This window comes from Squalius cephalus (genome assembly GCF_949319135.1).
Source record: "Squalius cephalus genome assembly, chromosome: 3".
In the NCBI taxonomy this organism is placed as follows: Eukaryota; Metazoa; Chordata; class Actinopteri; order Cypriniformes; family Leuciscidae; genus Squalius; species Squalius cephalus.
The window spans coordinates 25,925,528-25,946,840 of record NC_137124.1 but is presented as its reverse complement, the minus strand read 5'-3'; the positions used below and the strand labels follow the sequence as shown (position 1 = coordinate 25,946,840).

Sequence of the window (21,313 nt, the reverse complement as noted above, 5' to 3'; positions counted from 1 at the left end):
TCTTTTATTCCTGGTTTTAATATGATTAGGACTGGTCTGTGAGTGTGAAAACCGAAGGTGACAGAGAAGGAGTGAGAAGGCGACAGAGAGAGAGTCGACTGTCTTAATTAAGTTTTCCAGGGTTTGATGACGTTCCAAGGCTATGGCGTAGTGAAGGCTTGGCGACTGATCTTGTCTGTGTGTTTTATGTGTGGGTGTGTGCGTCTGGCCCATGATCATGCAGAACTGTCATCAGCTCTGTAAATTGTCCATCAGCCCTTGTGGCGTGGCAAGCAAACAGAAAATACAGACAGAGTTGTGTGGGACTTTCCACAACACACACACACACACTCACACACACACAAACACTCCCTTACCCACATACATGCATTCACACACATACCATAATGACAAAATGAACAAAGCCACATTCATATGAGTAATCTAATTAAGACACATATCCCCATACTTAACCTGGGTGAGAAATCTCCTAGCTTTCTCTTTGCAGTTTTCCCTGTGTATTTTTTTCATAGTCCTTACCAGGGCCGTACGCACCATTGAGGTTCAAATCAAAGTAGGCTTTAGGGCTTCATGTTCACAGAAGGTGCGAGCCGAGCACGAATTCCAGCGCGACGCTTCACGACACGCTTTCAGTTAAAGGTCATATAGTGCGAGTCTGGCCTTCGAGATGTAAGTAGCTAAACCAAACAACTGTTTACGATAAAAGTATTGAACGAGTAATAGAAACAATCAGTTTGCAAAGACTGTATCAATCAAAGCTCATCTTGGGAAGATAAGATATACAGACAAAGATTAGGAGACTGCGAGAAGAAGTAAGAGAGAATGTGATGGAGATGAGCGAGGTAGAGCAGGTATTGTATACTGTGCCCATGAGATTAACATTATTAGTGTATTCCTATTTAACACATATAAATGTTCTTTGCTAATTACAGTGGAAAATATAAGCTCAATTTTACAACACAAGCACCTATTAATTATGATACCATAATAGTAGTAATGTATAAATATTAATATTTGTATATGGTCCTCGAATATGTTATATTTCACCAGTATCAGCATTGGGAGTGTTTGCGCAACTTGCATCATTAAGCCAGTAGGTGGTGACAAGTGACTGTCTTCATGAGTGAACAATTGAACCATTAAATGAACAGATTAGTCCAACAAGTTGCTGAAACCAGTATTTGATGCTCATATCAATTGCTCATTTGCCTCTGGACACAGAAGAATTGCATTGACATTTGATTGAAATGCCCCCGAATCCCCATAGCAGGATCACTATAGCAAGGACATCGGTATTTATAAAATAAAATACTGGTCCTTACATATTAATGTGCCAGTCCAGACACTTGGGGGTGACCACACAAATAATTACCCTCAAGAAGATCCGGTTATTCGTTAAAAACAGCTAGCCCAGGAGTCTCCAACTCCTTGGGGGCACTAGCCAAGTGGTATTTTCTGTTGTGACTTCAAACTTACATTTATTAATGTATTTATTTATTAAGGATTATGTCATTCAGAACTGCTTTTTATTTATTTACATTTTTGTTTAGAGGAGCATTAAGTCTATAGTATTAAGCATATACACACTCATTGGTATCTCAATGCCCTCAAGTTAAATGATCTGACCCCATTGGTCCATTGTTTTTCACTGTCAGAAAATGATCGCAGGATATCTTTGGTCGCAAAACCGTGACAACAGCCGTCTTTGAACCTCTCTCACTGTATGACGTATAGGACCATCGTTTAGGAGCCACAACCACAGAAATTGGTCATCTTTCAGCTGGTAAATATTGTACAAATTGCACAATGTGTACCGGGCATTACTCTGTATCTCTTAGTTTTACTTTATTTCATTCTTGTATTTGTAATTTCATATAGTGAAAGATTCATTTAGGCTTATTCCACTGATAACAGGGCCAACAAAAACAGCAATTGAGTGCTTGATGTATGTGTTTATGTGTTATGGGAAATCAATAATGTTGCACTGGGTTCTGTGGCCATCCATTTGTAGTAAAGTACTCAAACTTCTCTTCTTTCCTGTTTTGGCTCGTGTTAAAACAAAAAGATCTAGTTGGTTTTCCACAGAGTGTGAAACATGGTGTCTGGGAAAGAGTTTCTGGTTGCTGGCACAGATTGAGTGAAGCCCTTGTTTATGTTTCACAGGCCTTTTCATGATGCTGCTGAGGCAAAATACCCACAGCAGAAATGTCATTGTTACATCTGTTATAAACATTTATAAACACAAGACATTAACAAATATGGATATGAATGTATTCACACCAGGAGATTGTCACAGGACATAAGTTCTCTCAGATTATATTTTTTTCATTCTGTTTAAAATGTTACTCACAAGTAGGGGTGGGCAATATACTGCTAGACACTTTTAATCTGTATAAATATTGTCTCTATCATGGTTACACACTCACCTGACATTGCTGTGCTGCATGGTCATGAAAGCTTATAATTTAAATGAGGACTCATTTTGCTATAGCCAATGTGCACGCTGTCAGAGAGATTGTTTCTGAGCGCTGTCTGAGAGACGTGCTCACATGAAGCCACTGCTTATATAATGTGTGGGTACTGATACTGAACAGTTCTTTTTGCCACCTAATTAGGCTTGAACAGTTAAAGCCACATACTAATGTGTCAGAATGCCCGCCTTTGCAAGTATCCTCATAAACACAGTCATTTATGTCTTCAGTGAACAAAAACAGTTGAGAAAGAAAACGCCAGAGTCTTAAAGTGACAGTAGCATAATAAACCTGCTGCTGTCTCTATATTACAGGTAGGGTAGGCAATATTGGAGAAGCTAGCATTAGCAAGCTAGCATTGAAAGCATTAGATCTCACTCTCCCTTCAGAGCGTCTCCAAAGCCACGCCTCCTCCAAAACACATGAAAACGCAGGTCGCGCACAGCCAGAGCAGATTCAGCGAAGCGTCATAAGAGACGTTAAAATGCATCATGGGCCCCTATTTTAACGATCTGAAACACAAGTATCAAACACGAAACGCAAGTAACTTTGTGGGCGCTGTTGCTATACCGGTGGGATAAATGACTCTTGAGCCCGACGCAAATCTAAAATGGGTTGGTCTGAAGTAGCTTCATTATTCATAGGTGTGGTTTGGGCGTACTGTGAAATAAACCAATCAGAGCGTCATCCCACATTCCCTTTAAGAGCAGGCGCGCTTGTTCCATGGCGGATTGCTATTATAACGGCGGATTTGCCAGGCGCACGCCAGGAGCGGTTCACAGCCGAGGAGACCAACGTTCTCGCCAGGGCCGTAAAAGACAGAGAAGTGACATTGGGGGTGGGAGAAACCCACCCAAATTAGGTGTAAAATAGGAATGATACATGCGTCGGTGTACAAAGTCAATTGCGCTTGGTGCAAGATAGGGCCCCATGTCTCAAAGCACCTAACATTACAAAAATAATGAACGTAAACGACTTACAGAGCTTACTTGTACCACCTGACAGCTGCAGATTCATTTCAGCGTTGATAGTGTTGATATAGAAACGCATAAATCTGAGTCTGAATTCAACTTCAACCAGAATAAGAAAAAGTGTTTAAAAAAATGGCCTACCCTACCTTTAATGTTAATCAAACAACTAAAGAGAGAAAATCTCTCTCTGCTCTTGATTGAATCACTTTTGTACCTTTACCTTTAATAAGAACCTTTAATAAGAATACATGTATGTTTAATTTACACACTGAAGACTATGCAGTGTTAAAGAAGTTAAATAAAATTACTCTTATCAGATCTTGTCAGATAGCCCACCTTTGCTCACAAGACTTAATCTGTGAAATTACAAGATAATTATTTTAATCAAATCCTCTTTACTTCTCTCTAACTCTTCGCACGCAAACTCTGTCCCTTTTTTTCTCAGTGAGTTTTCAGTTGCGCTATAAATGGCACTTAGTCTCCATACATTAGTGAGTGACCTGAAGCACATGGTCACCCTCACGCAGTGTGTACAGATCCCACTTCAGCCTCTCATTACACCGCTGAAGAGAGATCAGCCTCTATTGATTACACTCTCCACAGCCAATTAACCTCTGATGTTATCTGGCAAGTGTACAAAAACATGTCATTTAATTAAAAAGGACTGTTTCAGTGGTCAAGGTCACTGTAGTACAGTGTGTCCGTGTGCCATGTAGTGACAAACTCCACTATTTGCTTGAAAGGTGACTGGATCTAAAAAGTATCATGGACATGTACCAGGGTAATTCCATGGTGTGTATAGTATTATATATATTTTTAACATTTTAATAAGTGAAAAAAAAAAATGTATGTAATATTTTATATACAATAATGATAATTATTCATAACTTATTTAATAATAATTCATTCAAAATGTATTATTATTATGTATTTTAATTTTATTTTTATTTATTATTTGTATTTATTTTTCATTCCTATATATCCCTAGTACTCACATTCTCAGGTCTTACCAATACCTATGTTAAATTAATCTCTCTGTATTTCTAAAACTCAAATATTTTCATTAATTTGTTCATTGTTATGCATCTAATCATTTTTTATTGTTTTTGTAATGCATTGTGAAACATCCTTGGGCTTGTGAAATCCAAAATATTATTTAATTTTATTATTTGTAATATTGTATGGGCTGTGCAAGATGGTTTCACCTATAGTAGGGTGGGGGGTGAGAAACAGAAGCAGAGAAACGAGAAAAGAGGTTTTAATATATGGTGGAGACTGGTGGACTCTATAGAGCTTTTTAAGAGTGACTGAGAGGGGCGGACAGACGCCACAGTGATTGTGCTAAACGCCACTTAGAGGTGAAGTTCAGGGATTAGTGAGTTTCTCACAGCCCTCAATGTCCTGCGTAACAACACATATCCACACTCTCAAACACAGCACACTCATTTGAAAGGTCCAAGTAGTGCTTTAGCCAAACTTGACCTTGAATGATAGAGAGAAAGAAAAATGTTAAAGAGAAATAGTAGGAGAAATTCTGCTGACTGGTTTTCATTTCAACCAACTGAAAAGAAGTCATATTTATAATACATCTCATCCATCATCCAGACAACGCATAATTAGCGCATTCCCCTCGCATGCTGTTGGCTAACCTCTCGAGCATTATGGTGAACGTGTGTGTTTGTGTGCGCGGCTTTGTGTCTCTAGCGGCCAGTGTATGGCTGGAGGCACTACAGCAAGACATTTAGTGTGCTTGTCTAGTGTGGATGAAGACAAAGCATCCCCTCATTGGCAGAAAAACAGCATGTACACACATGCAGCTGCAGAGCTTCAGCGGATGCTGTCGGGTCAGTCTTTGGGCCAGAGAAATGAATCGTTAGTATCCAGACAGCTGGAGTGTTAAAATGAGACAAAGGTAGCAGGTGTGTTGAGACAATAGTCTTCTTCTAGACTGATTTCTTGTTTGGAAGATGACAGAAATGTTGTAGACTGCTGCTTGTGTGTTGTATGGGTAGAATGGTTTAATATGTTAGATGAGACACTTCCAGAATTACTCTATTCACTCTATCTGTGATGTCATCCATCTAGTCTTTGGAGGTGTTGTCTAGCGGTTCGCACCCACGCTGAGGTGCTCGTGTGGGGGATGCAAATTAAAATCCAGCCTGCATTATGTCCTGTCATCAATTTCCTGTCTTCATAATACAAATTGCACAAAAACTCCAAAATATGTATACGTTCAGTTGTTGTTTCAAATACTATAATTGCATTAGTTTGGCATTCTTTCTAATCTGAGAAGTTTCATATTATAATTGTATTCTTCTGAAGAGGCCTAACGCTCTCTTCCTTTCTGTCTCTGCAGGACCCACTGGATGAAGGTTATGCTGAGGGCATCAGCGATGAACATTATCGTTTAGAAGGTAAACTATCTCACTATATCCTCTTAGCAAGTGATGTTCTCTTGCATATAAAGAGCAGTTTCTTTATTACTCCCCCTGGATTAAATACTATATTATCACTATGGTGGTGAGAAGAAAGGGTTTGGTTGAAGTCACAGTGTTGGCACAGAATGATTCTTTTCTTGTGATGTTTATTGAATCATTTGATTGATCAAAAGGCTACAGCAAGGTCAGATTCCTCTGCAACATTTACAGCTTATGTCTGCTTGTAAGTGGTTCGCTCATATCTGTGCGGGTCAAAGGTGAGTCGAGGAGAGATGTGATTGGCTAAGAAGGTGCTTGTGGTGTTATGGTTGCCTCATAGTCAGGAGTTAAATTATACTGGATCTGTTACCACTGGAATTGGATCTGGCACCTTTTTTATTGGATCTGTAAAAATGTGCAATTTTTTGTTAATCATATGTTTATGTGTCTATAACATCTCCACATGACATATACACAGACAAAGTGAGATATTAGTTTAGTTTGTTTAAATTTGTGGAAAAGAAAGTTTTTAATCTTTCTTGATGAAAAAACCCCCCAAAAACAGCTTCTTTGATTTTAATGGGAGTGATGTAGTTTTGTAGTTTCCCCCCAAACCTTCTGGATTTGTCATCAATCCTTGGTCAGGATGTCATAATTAGCAAATTAAGCTCATAGTAACGTAAAAAAAATAAAAAAAAGTATCAACAAGAAACGGTATTCCAACTGCATTTGTTGTAATGAAAACATCTGATTGGGATCAAGGTTCTTATCCAAGGTTTAGGCAAGTGTTTTTTTTTTTACCCAGCATTTTTGACCTAGCAACGTGAAATTATAACTTGTTGTTAAAGTTTCACTGCACTTTAGCCTGTATCAAACATGCATGCTGAGGAAGCACACTCGGCTTCAGTCACCTCACAGTTTATTGTGAACTCCAGGTGAACCTTTAGATTCAAAGCCACGTTTGGGACGCCGCCAAGCTGTCCTCTGTGTTGTATAGCGCTGTATTTAAGCTCCGTCACCAGTGCTCTGTTGCGGGTTTGGCTGTCTCATCACTCTGTGGGGCAGGACTTTGACCACTGCTGTGAGAGTTAGCACTTCCTTTGTGTATATGGTGTGTGTGTAGTTTTTTTGTGACCATTTGTTAGTCCTCTAGATAAACAGCTCCTGTATATTGTGAGCTGGCTGGCAAGCAGGCTTTGGCCCTGGAGCTCAGCGTTGCCTTTGAGTTTCTGGCCCTGATCAAAAGCCCTGATCTGACGCTGTTTCCCTCCAAAAAACCTGTAAAAGCTCCCCGGGTACGACTGCTCTCATCCTCTGGTGCTTTTCTTTTCTTTTCTGTTTTCATCCTCCCTTGCCTCTCGCTGCAGAGGGACAAGACAGGTCCTCTTTGATCTGAGCGGATCAGCGGAGGAGAAGTGAATGAGTGAGAGAGAAGACAGAGAGAGATACTGTTGTGTCTGCCTATCCTTTTGGCTCGTACAACAAACACTGTTTCAGATTTGACTTTGCTTAATTAATTAGAGATTCTGTTTTACAGACGGACTGATCCTGGGCCAAAAGGTTTGAGAATGGAACTTCAAAGCACAGGGATTTGGGGCAGGGGGGAGGATTTAGCCTGCAGGACCCAGCCTGGTGCTGAGCCGTGTCCTCACTGAGCTGCGTTAGATCTGCTCTCGTTTAAAACATCTCCGTCTTATTACCCACAGTACACAAAGAGACAAACTGCCTCTGAAATGTGGGTATTGAGTTCAGGATTAATCCTGACAGGCATTCTCTGCTTCAGAACGGGCCACTGTTAGACTCTGTCTTTCTCACTTTATATTTGCTTGTGTTTTCAGACATAGACACAATTACGATATCGGGGATGTTTCTGAAGTCTGGCCTTAGGTTGTGATGTCAGAAGTTAGTCTATTTAAGCATTTATACTTGCAGCTTTATCCAGGCATATAGCTGATTTCCCGAAGTCTGCTCTTAAAGGGATAGGTCACCCAAAAATTCTGACGTCTTTTGGTTAAAATTGTATGTCGTTTTTCCCCCTGTAAAAATGCACCATAAACCTAACCTCATATGACTATATTCAAAATTGTATAATAGCTACAGACCAAAATTCAAAGTGGTTATTGACTGAAAATCTTGCCTTTAGCCAAAGAACCCAAATTTCAGTTGTACTTAATCTTGGCATGTCAGAGTTACATGCAAGAACCCAGTGCCGTTTAATGTAATTGATGTCGAAACTATGTGTTTTGATTTAAACTGCTTACATTTACATCTGCTGTCTTGGTTCCTCTCAATTCTTCATCATCTTACCTAAACATCTTAGAGAGTTTTTCCTCACTGTTGTTGTTGTTGTTGGCTCGCTTGTAAGGATGCTTTCAGGCGATCCGTTGTGAAAGCACTGCCTTTGCACAAAAAATGGTACTGAATTGAGATTTGGGCATTAGCAACGTGTGTGCCACATGTCAATCAATGCCTTCCCAGACTCTAACAAAGTGTGTAGAGGAACATGTACTTCTGAGTTTAACATTGAGGATAAGATAGCAAATTTTGTATAAAGTGTGATTTATTACTATACTATACGACTGTGTGACTGTCTTCAGTATTTGTGACTGGACTGCAGTAGATGACATGGTTGGATTAAAAAATAACTAGGTTCTTGCATTCTCACTTAACTCTTTCCATTTTCTATTTTCTGTCATACATGCACAAGAACTTTTTTTTTTTTTAAAGGTGCATTTCAGTATTTTCCTCATTGAAAAAAAAACACTAAGAAATGGATAGCACTTTTGAACAATGTTTGAACAAAATTATGTACAGTCAAATTAGATGAAGACACATCAGTGGTCTGTGAAAACCCATTGGATCACTTGACCAGCCAAATATTACTGGCTTTATCAACCCCATTATTGGAATCGTTCACTTTTTGAATAATTTATTAAAATAGCTGATTATGAATTGCACATTTCTACAATAGTATCTGTAACTGAACACATTTGTGCTTTTGTGTGATGCTACATACAGAAGATGTCATTATAGGCCCAAGAGGACTGCATTATGGACTAAATAAAAAAAAAAAACATGAAATATCTTACTTGAGTTCAGATTTCCTCAACATTATGTGAATGTTTGTCCCTCTGCAGTGGCTCTGCCCCCTGAGAAGACTGACAGCTGCAGTGTGGAAGAGAGAATGCAGGACACTGAAGGCTCTGCCACCGTCGACCCACACAAACAATTACAGTTTGAGGTCAGTATACACCACACACATACATACTGGGTAGGGCATTTAAAACTACCTTTTAAAAATGTGGGGTCAGTCTCTTTTTTTTTGAAGACATATATTAATCAAACACACACAAGACTAAAGCATTAATCAGAAGTGGCAGTAAAGTGTTAAGACATTTTATTATGTTACAAAAGATTTCTATTTCAAATAAACCATGTTCTTTTAAACTTTCTATTCAGTAAAGAATACATTTTTTTATTACAGTTTCCATGAAAATATTAAGCAGCACAACCTTTGATAATAATAAGTAATGTTTCTTGAGCAGCAAATCAGCACATTAGAATGATTTCCGAAGGGACATGTGACACTGAAAACTGGAGTAATGACTGCTGAAAATTTTATTTGAATGTGTGTGTTACTAAAACAATGATTATCATTGTTGTTTATTAATCAGGAGTTGGAGTGCGCTGTGTCAGTTGAAGAAGATAACAGGCAGGAGTGGACTTTTACCCTCTACGACTTCGATAACAACGGCAAGGTCACAAGAGAGGTAAGACGTCTGAGACCTCTGCGCAGTAAAGACAGTGACTGATGTCTTTTGTCATGGGAAAGCCCAGCAACACAACACTAACAGGACACAATAAATGGATGTTGCTCTCTGTCTTTTTTTCTTCCACCGTGTCACTGTCTCTGCATCTCTCACTTCATCTCTCACAACTTTCTTTTACTCTCACTTTCTCACTGTTTCCCTCAGCCTCATAGTTGCTCTGCATTTACATTTCATTTTCACATGCTAAATAGCCTCAGATGTATAGCATGTTTCATGTTTGCGTGTACATGTGCTCTCCACTGCCGTCAGGATCTGTTGTTTACCCTCCCTGAGGCTATGGAGATTCTGATTAAAACGTTATTATGGACATGCCTGTGTATGAATTATGAATAATGCATGTATCTTATATATCACGTACAGGCTTGCACAGCATATAAAAGACTAATCGACTGTCTCGTGTCAGTGAAGATCTTTTAATTTAATGTGTTTTCTTTTTCCTCTCTATCTCTCTGTCCAGGACATCACCAGTCTACTGCACACTATATATGAGGTGGTGGACTCATCAGTGAATCACTCCCCCAGCAGCAGTAAGACCCTCAGGGTGAAACTCTCCGTCGCCCCTGACTCCAGCCAGAGATGGAGGAACGTCACCCAGACCAACACAGGTACACAGGGAGAGTGTGTTTTCCATGATTAAGAGAGATTTTTCTGAGCAATATCAGGGAGACCCAAAAATAAAATTGTCATCATTTATTCACCCTCATGTTTTTATAAACCTGTATGACATGGAGCACAAAAGAAGAGATTTATCAGAATGTTGATTCTGTCAGTAGGACTGTATTTGGAGTCTTCTGAAGCCGTGCAAGAGGTTTATGTAAGGGACAGGCTGAAATGTATAGGTGCAGTGTGTGATATGTTTTTCTTTTTTGAGCTTGCCACACAGTCCAGGCCCGGACTGGCCATCGGGAGCACCGGGAGAATTCCCGGTGGCCTGGCGACTAATTTGGCCTGCTGCCAGGCAGCGTTTTATTTTTATTTTATTTTTTATAATATTACTAGTGATCATTTTCGAATTCATCATTCAATAAAATTATTATTATAAAAAAATCATGAATCTGTTAGTCTTGACTGGCAAGGCTACGATTCGACTTTAAGCCTCAGCCAAACGGTTAAACAGAAAATGCGAGCATCACCCGATGATGGAGAGAACACGGCCAGGTGGAGCAGAGAGGGAAAGAACAACGAAAAAGAAAAAAGAAAGCACTCAGAGAACAAGCATTAAAATGTTACAAAATGAATGATCTGTTCAGGGCTTCAAGTGCAGGTCAGTTTCGTCTGTAAATACTGTAGGCTACTTTTTTCTTCGTTAACTTAGTATTGAAATGCTAGCAAATGTAAGCGGTAGGCTATAGCGCCCCATTACTATCGTCACTCAAAATACTGTATGCTAAAAGAGATTAATATTATTTAGTATAAAGTTACTTTAGTAATTTAGCAGACAAATATGAACATATGTAGTACAGGGAGCAGGGAGACAGGAGTGATAGTGCAGACATCAACAAAAAATAATGCAGTAACATTTTATTAGACAATTTAGAAAACTATGTCTGCCCATTTGTGAGGTTTAAAACTTTTTTCCTTTCCTTTTTTTTATCAAATGAAGGTGGAGACAGTCAACCTAGCACAAGCTATGGTGCAATGATGATTTTTTTTTACATATTGTATGAAATATAGTGTTGCTAAATGTTGGATATTTAAGTAATTTTAAGATAAAAACAACAACATTTTGTCATAAATATAATACTTTGATTTTTTACTAAAATAAATGTAGATTCTGGGCAAACAAATTACAATAAGGTGGTTGTTTTACACCAAGGTGGAGACAGTTCTGTTTGTAACATGAGGCCAGAACAAGTGACAGGTGAAGAAGTGACAGGTACAAGAAAAATACGCACTCTTTATACATACATACATACATACATACATATATATATATATAACACTAGTACTCCACTTAGTGTATGAGGCTGATGATACTGGTGGAAGGGAGAGACAGAGAGATATTAGGGTAAATGAAGAGAAGGAAAAGGGAAGTGAGGATACCGTTCAAGAGAAAGCCTTTAATTATTTTACACGGCCCCAGCCTAAGGATTTAGACCAATAAATGTAATTTAGGAAAAAATAGGGTTGTCCGTGTTTCTAAATTTTATTTGGGTGCATAGGATGGCCTGGATGGGTGTAGGATTTCCCGGCCTGAAATTGTGTCCCAGTCCGGCCCTGACACAGTCTAATTTTCTTTGGACCTGTGCAGCCTAGACATGTTGTTAAATACCAAATTCTGTGCTCCATTTAAAAAGAAAAAAACATGAAACGACATGAGGGTGAGTAGATAATGACAGAATTTTTTGGCTGTCTACCACCTACACTATTGCCTTCCTCCTTTTCCCTGACTTCCATGTCATTGTATATATTGTAAGATGAGTTCATAGTCAAAGGCAGAAGATGAGAGGGAGAAACAACACAAACCTCTGCAGCCCTGAGCTTTTGGATTTCTTTTGGAAAGTACTATCTTATCCCTCTCTGAAAGTCTTTTGCTGTTTGAAAAATAAATATATCTACATTTAGCCACTTTCTTACTGTGTAACTTGGTAAAAAACAATGTGATGGTGAACAGAAAGTACTCTGAAAAAACAGAAGTGTTTCTGTTTGTTTAGTGCTGTCATTTGGGCTATTTATACCCGTCATGTACTTGAAAGAGAAGAGTCTTTGAACAGCAGCTGTCTTCATGCAAATTCACAAGTGTGTGTTTTTTAGATTTATATGAGGCCTGAGGTTCAAAATAGAATAAATGAAGCATTGTTTTTTTTTTCTTCTTTTATGAACGTTCAAAGTAAATGGAAAACAGGGAACAAAGGTTTCTTTCTCATTTTGGTTGGTCTTTAAAGCTGCTGCAATATATGTGCGTGTGTGTGATGCTGTGCAACTCACTTTGATAAAGATCCCCCCCCCCCCCCTCTCTCTCTTTCTCTCTCTCAATCAGACACTCCCCATCCCAAGCACAAGGGAGAAAAGTGCATTGAGGACTCCAAGCCTTCAGAGAAAAAGTCAAGAGCTTTTCTTAGGTAATTATGAAATGAACTTATTACACTACACATTAGTGTCTGGAATTACATAAAACATAAAGAATATAAACTTTAAAGAAATTGACAAATGGACAATGATTGGTTCAAGCCTGCTTTGTGTACACAATCTCAGAGCAATGTACTTGCAGTCATTTCAACACAGTGTTGTTGTATTAGGCGTTACCATGCTGACCACCACAACCAGCAGGGTTGCCAGCGGCACTGTGTGGATGAGAACTTGGAGAGAAGAAACCATTACCTTGACCTGGCCGGCATTGAAAACTACACATCCCGCTTTGGAACAGGTAAGATCTTAATCGCATAGAGTAAATGGAGCCAATATCATTTAGACCCTACTTACACCTGGAGTTTGGATCTGTCTTGTGTGATCCAGCATTTGTAGTGTACTGTATATTGTGTGTGTGGTGATGAATACCTAACATAGTTATAATAATAACAATTAAAATAATTATTTTGTGCTTTCTTTAGCAGCTCCTGCCACAGAACCGGCAAAACCCAACCATACCACACGTTCATCCAATCAGACACGCTCACGATCACAAGAACCCGAGAATGGCCACGTTTACCCCGCTCACCATCGGCGCTCACAGACCATCTCTACGGATCCTCCTGCCGTCCTCACCCGGCACACACACGCAGTCCGTTCCCCCAAAACGCACCGCACACCGCCCACTCAGGCCTCTGCTGGTCGGGTGATGAGGAGAGGAGTGCCACCTCCCCCAGCGGTCCCCAAGCAGACCCCTCCGCACCAAAGCTCAGGCCCGTACCGACGGCACAAGCAGAGGCCTAAAGAAGGACTGCACTATCGGGCTCTGGGGCCGACCGTGACGTCCGGCCCGGTAGTGGAGAAAGAGCATGTGAGGGATCTGCCCAGTCTGGTGCTGTATGAAGGAGGACTAGCTCAGGTGGTCCAGCGGCACGAGCATCATCATCATCATGAACATCATCATCACTATCATCACTTTTATCAGTCCTGAAGAGTGAAACCTCTTATAAATAAGAAGAAACACAAGGAACATGTAACAAATGATCTTAAATATTCTTGGTTATGGTCACGTTGAGGCTGAGAAGGACACAAGGCATCATGTTCATGCCAGAGTGGCAGACAGTGTGTTCACATTTGTATATATAAGTGTGTGTGAGAGGTCATTGTGTGTTGGATTGAATGTGTGTTGATGTAGGCCTAGTCAGCTAAGGACAGGTTTACATTCTACAAAAGTGCTCTATATCTCCCTTCTCTCTCTCTCTCTCTCTCTCTCTCTCTCTCTCTCTCTCTCTCTCTCTCTCTCTCTCTCTCTCTCTCTCTCTCTCTCTCTCTCTCTCTCTCTCTCTCTCTCACTCTGTCTGCTTCACTTGTTTTCTCTCTCCCTCCCTCGATATCTCACTTTTAATAATGCTTATCTGATTGGTCTGTTTGGTTGAAAAGGGGGTCAGCCCTGTTAAATGAAGAATTGTCAAATAGTTAAACCACTTTTGAAGGAATACAATTCCTTGGTTTTGTAATTTACATTGTGTGTGTGTGTGTGTGTGTGTGTGTGCGTGTGTGTGCGTGTGTGCACGTGTGTGTGTGTGTGTGTGTGTGTGGGGGGGTGATCTGCTCTTTGTGTGCCTAAGGTGTCTTTTTTTTACACTTATCCTGTTTTTTTGTTTGTTTTTTTCCACTGAAGACCACTTGAAAAGCACTTCTTGTGCCATTGCATTCAAGACACTTTATCTACGAAGAGCTTCTCTCCGAAACAACAGATCTGAATCAACACCTGTAAAAATGCAATACAGGACACATGTACAGACAGAGCCTGTAAAGACGCTCAAACCGTCAGAGAGGACTTTATTGAAGGACAGAATGAGAACTACACTCTATCAATCTACATGAAGAAAACAGAGCATCATAATCAGCTGCTACCTCTAGTATTATTATGATTATCGGTATTATTGATATAATTTTTTATTATTCAGATTTTATTTTTATTTGTCTGTATGTTCTAATATGCCACCAATCTGCAGTTATGTTCAGATGTATTGGATTTAAATCCATTGTAAGCTTTATTACGGAAACTATTACTGAAACATTTATATTCTTTTTTTTTTTTTTTGTTATTCTTTTTGTGTGTTTTCCTGTCCCCGTAACTTTAAGCTAATTGCATTGTAAGACCACTAGGTATCAGAGTTTATAGTGTTATGTGTATCATACAATACGAGATCTTAAAATAATCTTCTGATGATTGTATAATAATGTTTTGAAATTTGTTAAAAAATAATTTATTTGAAAAACATATTCCTGTCATGTTTATGGCAAGTCAAATCAAAAGATTGGGAAACTTTGAATAGAGTTTACATTGTTTGACCCAATATATACATAATATTACATCTTCTGCTTGTTTAGTTGTGGTTTCAACCTTTCCTTATTATCAGTTCAGTAATAAGATCATTCAAGTTGTCAAATTTTGACCTTCTAAAGTGTAAAGGAAACTGTTCTGCCAAGGAAAAAATAGTATTTTCATTTCTCAGGTTAATTTGTTTATGTTTGAGTAATTGATTTGACAAGACGATATAATCTGTTTTGAAGGGAGCAGTAAACCACTGAACTGTAAGGATATTTTGGTAGAGAATTGCCTCTGGGACTGTTTAATTTCTTTCAGAATCCAATAATATGTCCTCAGACTGAATTTGGATCTTGTAGACAGTATGGTAGTGCCTTTAGCTCAGGAGTGCTCACTTATTGGCTGAAGTGAGAAAACAAGTCTGGTTGATTTGGAGTTCATCTGCTCCCTGCAGCAGTTTAAAACAGCATTTAAATAGTACATTATGAATCTATTTTAGGTTCGATGTATCCCAAGTCACCTAGAGGGTGTGTGTGTGTGGCAGCTGTCTCATTCCTCAGGGGCAGGATGACAGTATCGCCGCCTAGGAGTCTCCAGTCCTCCCATAACTCACCAATACCCCACTGACAGAGAGTTAATGAGTGTGTGTGCATCTGAAACCAGCCCTACGGAAGATTACGAAACAGAGAAGCCTTCGCTCAAACTCACAGCAGGTGTTTTAATAACCCAAGTGAGTCAGATATGATTGATTTAATCTCTCTTCTTTGATTTTTAAACACAGAAACACATATTAATGCTAAAAACGACAACTTTAGTTCCATGTGGCACCAGTTTGGCACTTTCGATTTTTGGCCTCAACATGGACAGCAGTCAAACAAAATTAAGAATTTTGTCAGTGATGAGATGTGTTCATTATTTGGTTAGAACCTGTTCATCTTCCTAATGTTGAGAGTTAGATCAGTTGACTCTTCTGCTCAGTATGATGGTGGAAATGTGAGAGCCTCACACTACACGAGACTCTGGAAAACCCACCTGCAACTTCAGGGTGGTCTCATTACAGCTAGTAACCTTCACTCAGTCTCTCTGTTGCAGGGGAATGAATGTGTGCTGTGGAGCTTATTTCTCCCTCTCATTTTCTCATTCTCTCTTTACAGTGAGATAGTATGAGATGTTACCATTTTAAATGATTCTGACCATTACTTAAACATTTATTGCTGCTAAAACCAACCCATGGCTTCATGAGTAAATGAAAAGTTTAAAAACGGCACTCGTGCGAAACATCTAAATGCACAGTAGGCAGTAGGTTCATTTATAATAATATTTCATGAATGTCCTGCAGTGTTCTTGTTTATCTTTTAACACTGGTATTGTATAGATGTCTGATGGGATCAGTTGTGGCCTGATGGTTGTAAATACAACATGAGTTGGCCGCTGTGGTGATACCAGTGTTTTAGACTGATTCTGCGCTTATCCAGATGATCGGCTATTGCCATTTGTACCTATAACATTTCTCAATTTATGTTGTGCTTTTGTTTGGTGTGATTGAGTGTGTAGGACGAAACACACTCCCTCAGACTCAAAGAAAGTGATTCATGGAGAGGATTGTATATAAATAACACAATGTGGTAGCATTTCATGCCTCACCTGAACACTAGTACAGATAATTTGTGACTTTCCTAACAATTTTTCATGTTTTTTTTTTAGTTTATATAGATGGATGGAAATAATTGCTTTATTTATTTAATAGCAGACCTGTGCCAAGAGAAAATATTTCATTAAAAGCTGAACTGTTGCTTACTGAGTGGGTGGCCCTGATTTCTTTGCCTGTTGTTTTTGAGAATGTTTCTGATGATTTCTTATCATGCATGTACACTCCATCTTTTTCTACTTTTAAGTGCAAATACTTTTGCATGCTCTCTGATATCTATGTTGTTTGCATGTCTCGCTTCAAATATTTCCCACAGCTGCGGTCTTACACATGGAGTTTTAAGTTTTAAGTTACAACTGGCTACTAACACATCTCCATCTGTTTAAAAGTTTGATGTCTCCTCTGCTCACCAAAACTGCATTTATTTGATCAAAAATAGAGTAAAAACAGTAATATTGTGAAATATTATTACAATTTCAAATAATTGTTTTCTCTTTTAAAAAATATGTTTTTAAATGTAATTTATCCCTGTGATGGCAAAGCTGTATTTTCAGCATCATTACTCCAGTCTTCAGTGTCACATGATCCTTCAGAAATCATTCTAATATACTAATGTGCTGCTCAATAAACATTTTGTATTATCAATGTTAAAAAAATGTTTTTGTAGAAACCATGATACTTTTTTCAAGGATTATTTGTTGAATAGAAGTTCAAAAGAACTGCATTTTTTTATTTAAAAAAACGACAACTTTTGTAATGTCGTTTTGATCATTTAATGCATCCTTGCTAAATAAAAGTATTAATTTCTTTCAAATATAAAATCTTACCGACCCCACACTTTGGAAAGGTAGATTATGAAATTTAATTTGTGATAAATAAATACAATATGCAGTAGCAGAGCAATAGGAATACATGTACATGTAATAATGAAGCATAAGGTTTGAGTGGATCGATTACAGCTTAAATATTTTGTGAAGGCATAATGTGAGAGAGAATATACCTAACCAAATTCTATTTAGGCTAATGTTATACAGAACAGCTTTTTCAGTGTTGTCTATACCAGAAATATAGCCTAAGCGACAGTGCATTCAAGGTATCAATTTTTTATCAGCATGTGTGTTTCCTGTGAATCAAACCCATGACCCTTTAGCGTTGCTAGCGCCATGCTCTAACGTTTGAGCTAGGCCTACTAGAATGCTACTAGAACCTAATTTCCTCTCTCTCTTTTTCTCCTCAACTCAACAAATATTTCCACTGTAAACCCTAATGCTCAAAATAATTAATTGGTTTGAGTAGGACAAACTTAAATTAAATGAATTAGTTCAGTCAAATTAACTTTTATGAGTATTTAGCACTTTCTTTTTCTTTTAAGTTCACAGAACTGATATATTTTAAGTAAACTGAACTGTTTCATTGTTTTGAGTTTTATGAAATTATTTATTTTAATTTAGACGAACTTAAGTTTAACTGAAACGGCTGGGATGTCTATTTCCCAGCATGCTTTGCCGATGGCACTCGAAAGGGAGAGTAAATGCTAAAATTAAGTGTAATATAATATTTCTTTTTTTGTGTAAAATTAATGTTAAGTGTGAGATTTAGTAGTGATTAATGTTTTGTTATGCTAATTTAGAAGAATTTCTGTTAGTGTTGGCTTTAGGATAGTTACCATCATGGTGACAAGTGGTGCATGCAGCTTGATTTGAGAGCAAAATAATCCCTTTATATTATTGCGCTCATACAGCAAGTGCTTCTGTATAACATACTATTGCTAATATGTTAGCAAATTAGTATGTTAACAGATTAGCTTTTTAAAGCTAACTAAGTTTATACTAATAAAAGTGTTCACATTGAGGTTACATGAAAGTTTTAAGTTAATTGTATGAATTAATGCACTCATACATTTTAATTGTTCTTAACTTGAAATTTTTAAGTACAAAATAAAAATCTGCTGGTTCTGCTTACTTAAACTTTGAATTTCAGAACGTAAAAAAATGTAGGCAATTGATTGCCTTAAATGTTTTGAGTTCTGCCAACTTATTCGGGTTTACAGTGTACTTCATAGATTTAAGTTATATTAACTGAATGGAATTAGTACTATTAACTTTATTTACCCAAGTTATCTTAACAATAATTTATTGAGTTACTTGGACACAAATCAAATATTTTTTTTAAGCTTAAATTGTTTGAGTTAATAAACTTAAATGATTTAAGGCAATTGGTTTCCTCAAATGGTTTGAGTTGAACTAACTCATCAGGTTTTACAGTGTACATGAAAGTGACACCAGGTTCAAATTGGGTGCTGTTTATTTGTGTGGTGAGGGCTGTAGGTGTGAAAGAGCCATATCTCTGTGTCACAAAAACAAACAGACAGTGAGCGAGCGAGCAAGCGAATGATGCTATGATGCTATTGAGCGTGAGTGAGAAGGCTGCTTCCATATGTGTGGAGTGTGCTTTGTCTCCTGTAGATAGACACAGTGCTTTGAAGTGCGGATTGGCCCAGTGGGGTGCTAGCTTCTGTTGAGAGGAGATGCTAAACACAGAGGATGTGAGGGACACGCGACTGCGCGCTACACTATTACCCATACAGGAGCAAAGAGGCGAAAACGCAAATCCAATGATAATGTACATCTGTTCCAGAGTATTTAGAGGCTTTGAACGTTTTTTTTCTGCAGGATAAGTGGAGCCCTTTTTCTTACAGTATCTCACAACTTCAAAGCAGATTCTCTGGATAATGCAAATGATTGGAATATGGTGCTTTCTGCAGGCTCAAGAGCATGAAAAGAAAAGGGAGATGAGAAAAAAAACTGAATTTAAGCTAATTGGTGTGGTAAGCTTTTATGTATGAGAAGACGGGCGAATATAAAGCACTTTATTAACTGTCAAGTTCATTGAATTAGGCGAGATGCTGACAGAGTGCTAAAGTTCAAATTCCCTCTGTCTGTCTTTGAGGTTTGTTTGTAGCACTCAAGGTCTCGGTGCCCTGTTGACATTTGCTCCATATCGACTCCTGTTAAGGGTATGATGAGATAACAGTCATTGAGATTAAAAGCGTCCCGTTGTAATCACAAGGGCATGCGTGACAGCTGAGAAGGAGATGGTAAATGGAGGTGTGAATGTCGCAGGCTGCACATTTCTATTAGAGCGCACAGTGTAAGTCTTGCTATGTCTGTGTCTTACAAAATATTATAATTAATTATTAATATAAATTTTATAAATGTTATTGTTTATGGGGTCCCTTTTAAATATTGGCTTTTCTTTATTCCTCGCTGTGATCGTCGTTGTTAACCGAAACTAAAACTATTAAAAAACCACTGCTGAAATAAAAAATGAAATCAGAGCTTAAATAAAATGTAAATATTAGATTATTTTTTTATTTTTTTTAAATTAGAACCCAAATTCTTCACACTAGAAAAAAAAGATTAAGAACTGATCACTGAAATGTTCTTTGGGGAACCAAAAATGGTAAATATAAATAAATAAATAAATAAATAAATAAATAAAATCAGGAACCCAAGTGCCAATGAACTGTGGTGAATTATTATGAAGGAGAGAGAGAAAAGAAAGAGAAAATGCCTGAGGGCTACTGTTTTTCAACCAAGACCCCTGTAATTATAGCATTTTAGATGGTAAATGTACACTGATAAAGAGAACCAAAATGTGATGTGTATCATCATGAAGAGATTAGTTACTTTGCTGAGACCACGGCTCATGTCTCTCCAATTAGCAGTAAATCCCACTTTCACAGCATAATCAAGCTTTTATGAACATTAAAGCTCTTCTTCATTTGGCTTGAAACAATGAGCTACAGATAGCAGATATGAGTAAGTGCTCCAATAAATCTGGACTATTCTTAACTCTCTGCTCAGTTTATTGGATTCAAATGAACCCTCTGTCTCTGATTATGTTTCACCTGCTTTTCCCCCCGGTTCCTCTCCAGCTACTTACTTTCTCAAAGTCTGCTTGGATCATTTATGAGTCACCTGCATATCCTATAGTCTTGAATGAGTGTTTCCTCCTGTGATTCCAGAGATGCATGCTTCACTTGTGACTTCAGAGCTCCCTCTTGAGTCACCTGCGCTTCTGGAATCTCTTCATTGTGAATCAGTGTGAGATATGTTAAGATTTATGTGGGATATGTTAAGTTTTGAGGTCTCAGAAAGAAAGCATTGACTTACACCTCTTCAGTCTTATTACGACTGACCCATCAACCGATTTATGGGTCCACCTAAACTGGTGGTCCCAGATGTGTATATTCTTATTGACAATGTGCAACATTATGTGAGAGTTTTATTTGACATCTCAGACAACTGGACAATTCAATAAAAAGTTAATTGGATGGTCCACTTTAGAAATTCTACTAACTATTAGTAACTTTGCAACATGTCAACTAACTCTTATTAGACTATTAGTGGACTTTAGGTTAGCGTTTGGGTTAGAGTAAGTTGATATGTAGTTGCAAAGTAACTTAGTAGAATGTCTAAAAAGGGACCATTAAAATAAAGTGTTACCCAAAAATCGTCTGTCTTTGACCTAACAGAAATGAACTTTTTTACTTCCAAAAGTGCTGTTTCT

General features: G+C 38.1%; 1 protein-coding gene across 2 annotated transcripts in view; it reads left to right on the top strand.

Annotated features, from left to right (window-relative positions):
- Positions 1-17,096, top strand: part of nkd1 (NKD inhibitor of WNT signaling pathway 1) — a 28,080-nt gene extending 10,984 nt beyond the window's left edge. Inside the window, exons 4-10 of one of the 2 annotated variants that reach the window (XM_079865387.1) lie at positions 5,799-5,856; positions 8,997-9,100; positions 9,534-9,629; positions 10,147-10,294; positions 12,670-12,751; positions 12,929-13,056; positions 13,244-17,096. In XM_079865387.1, coding sequence (XP_079721513.1) covers positions 5,799-5,856; positions 8,997-9,100; positions 9,534-9,629; positions 10,147-10,294; positions 12,670-12,751; positions 12,929-13,056; positions 13,244-13,749 — 1,122 coding nt within the window. In that variant the 3' untranslated portion in view covers positions 13,750-17,096. Of the gene's footprint in view, positions 1-5,798; positions 5,857-8,996; positions 9,101-9,533; positions 9,630-10,146; positions 10,295-12,669; positions 12,752-12,928; positions 13,057-13,240 lie in introns of both variants that reach the window. The other variant, XM_079865386.1, reaches the window with a different exon arrangement.
- Positions 17,097-21,313: the final 4,217 nt, after the last annotated feature.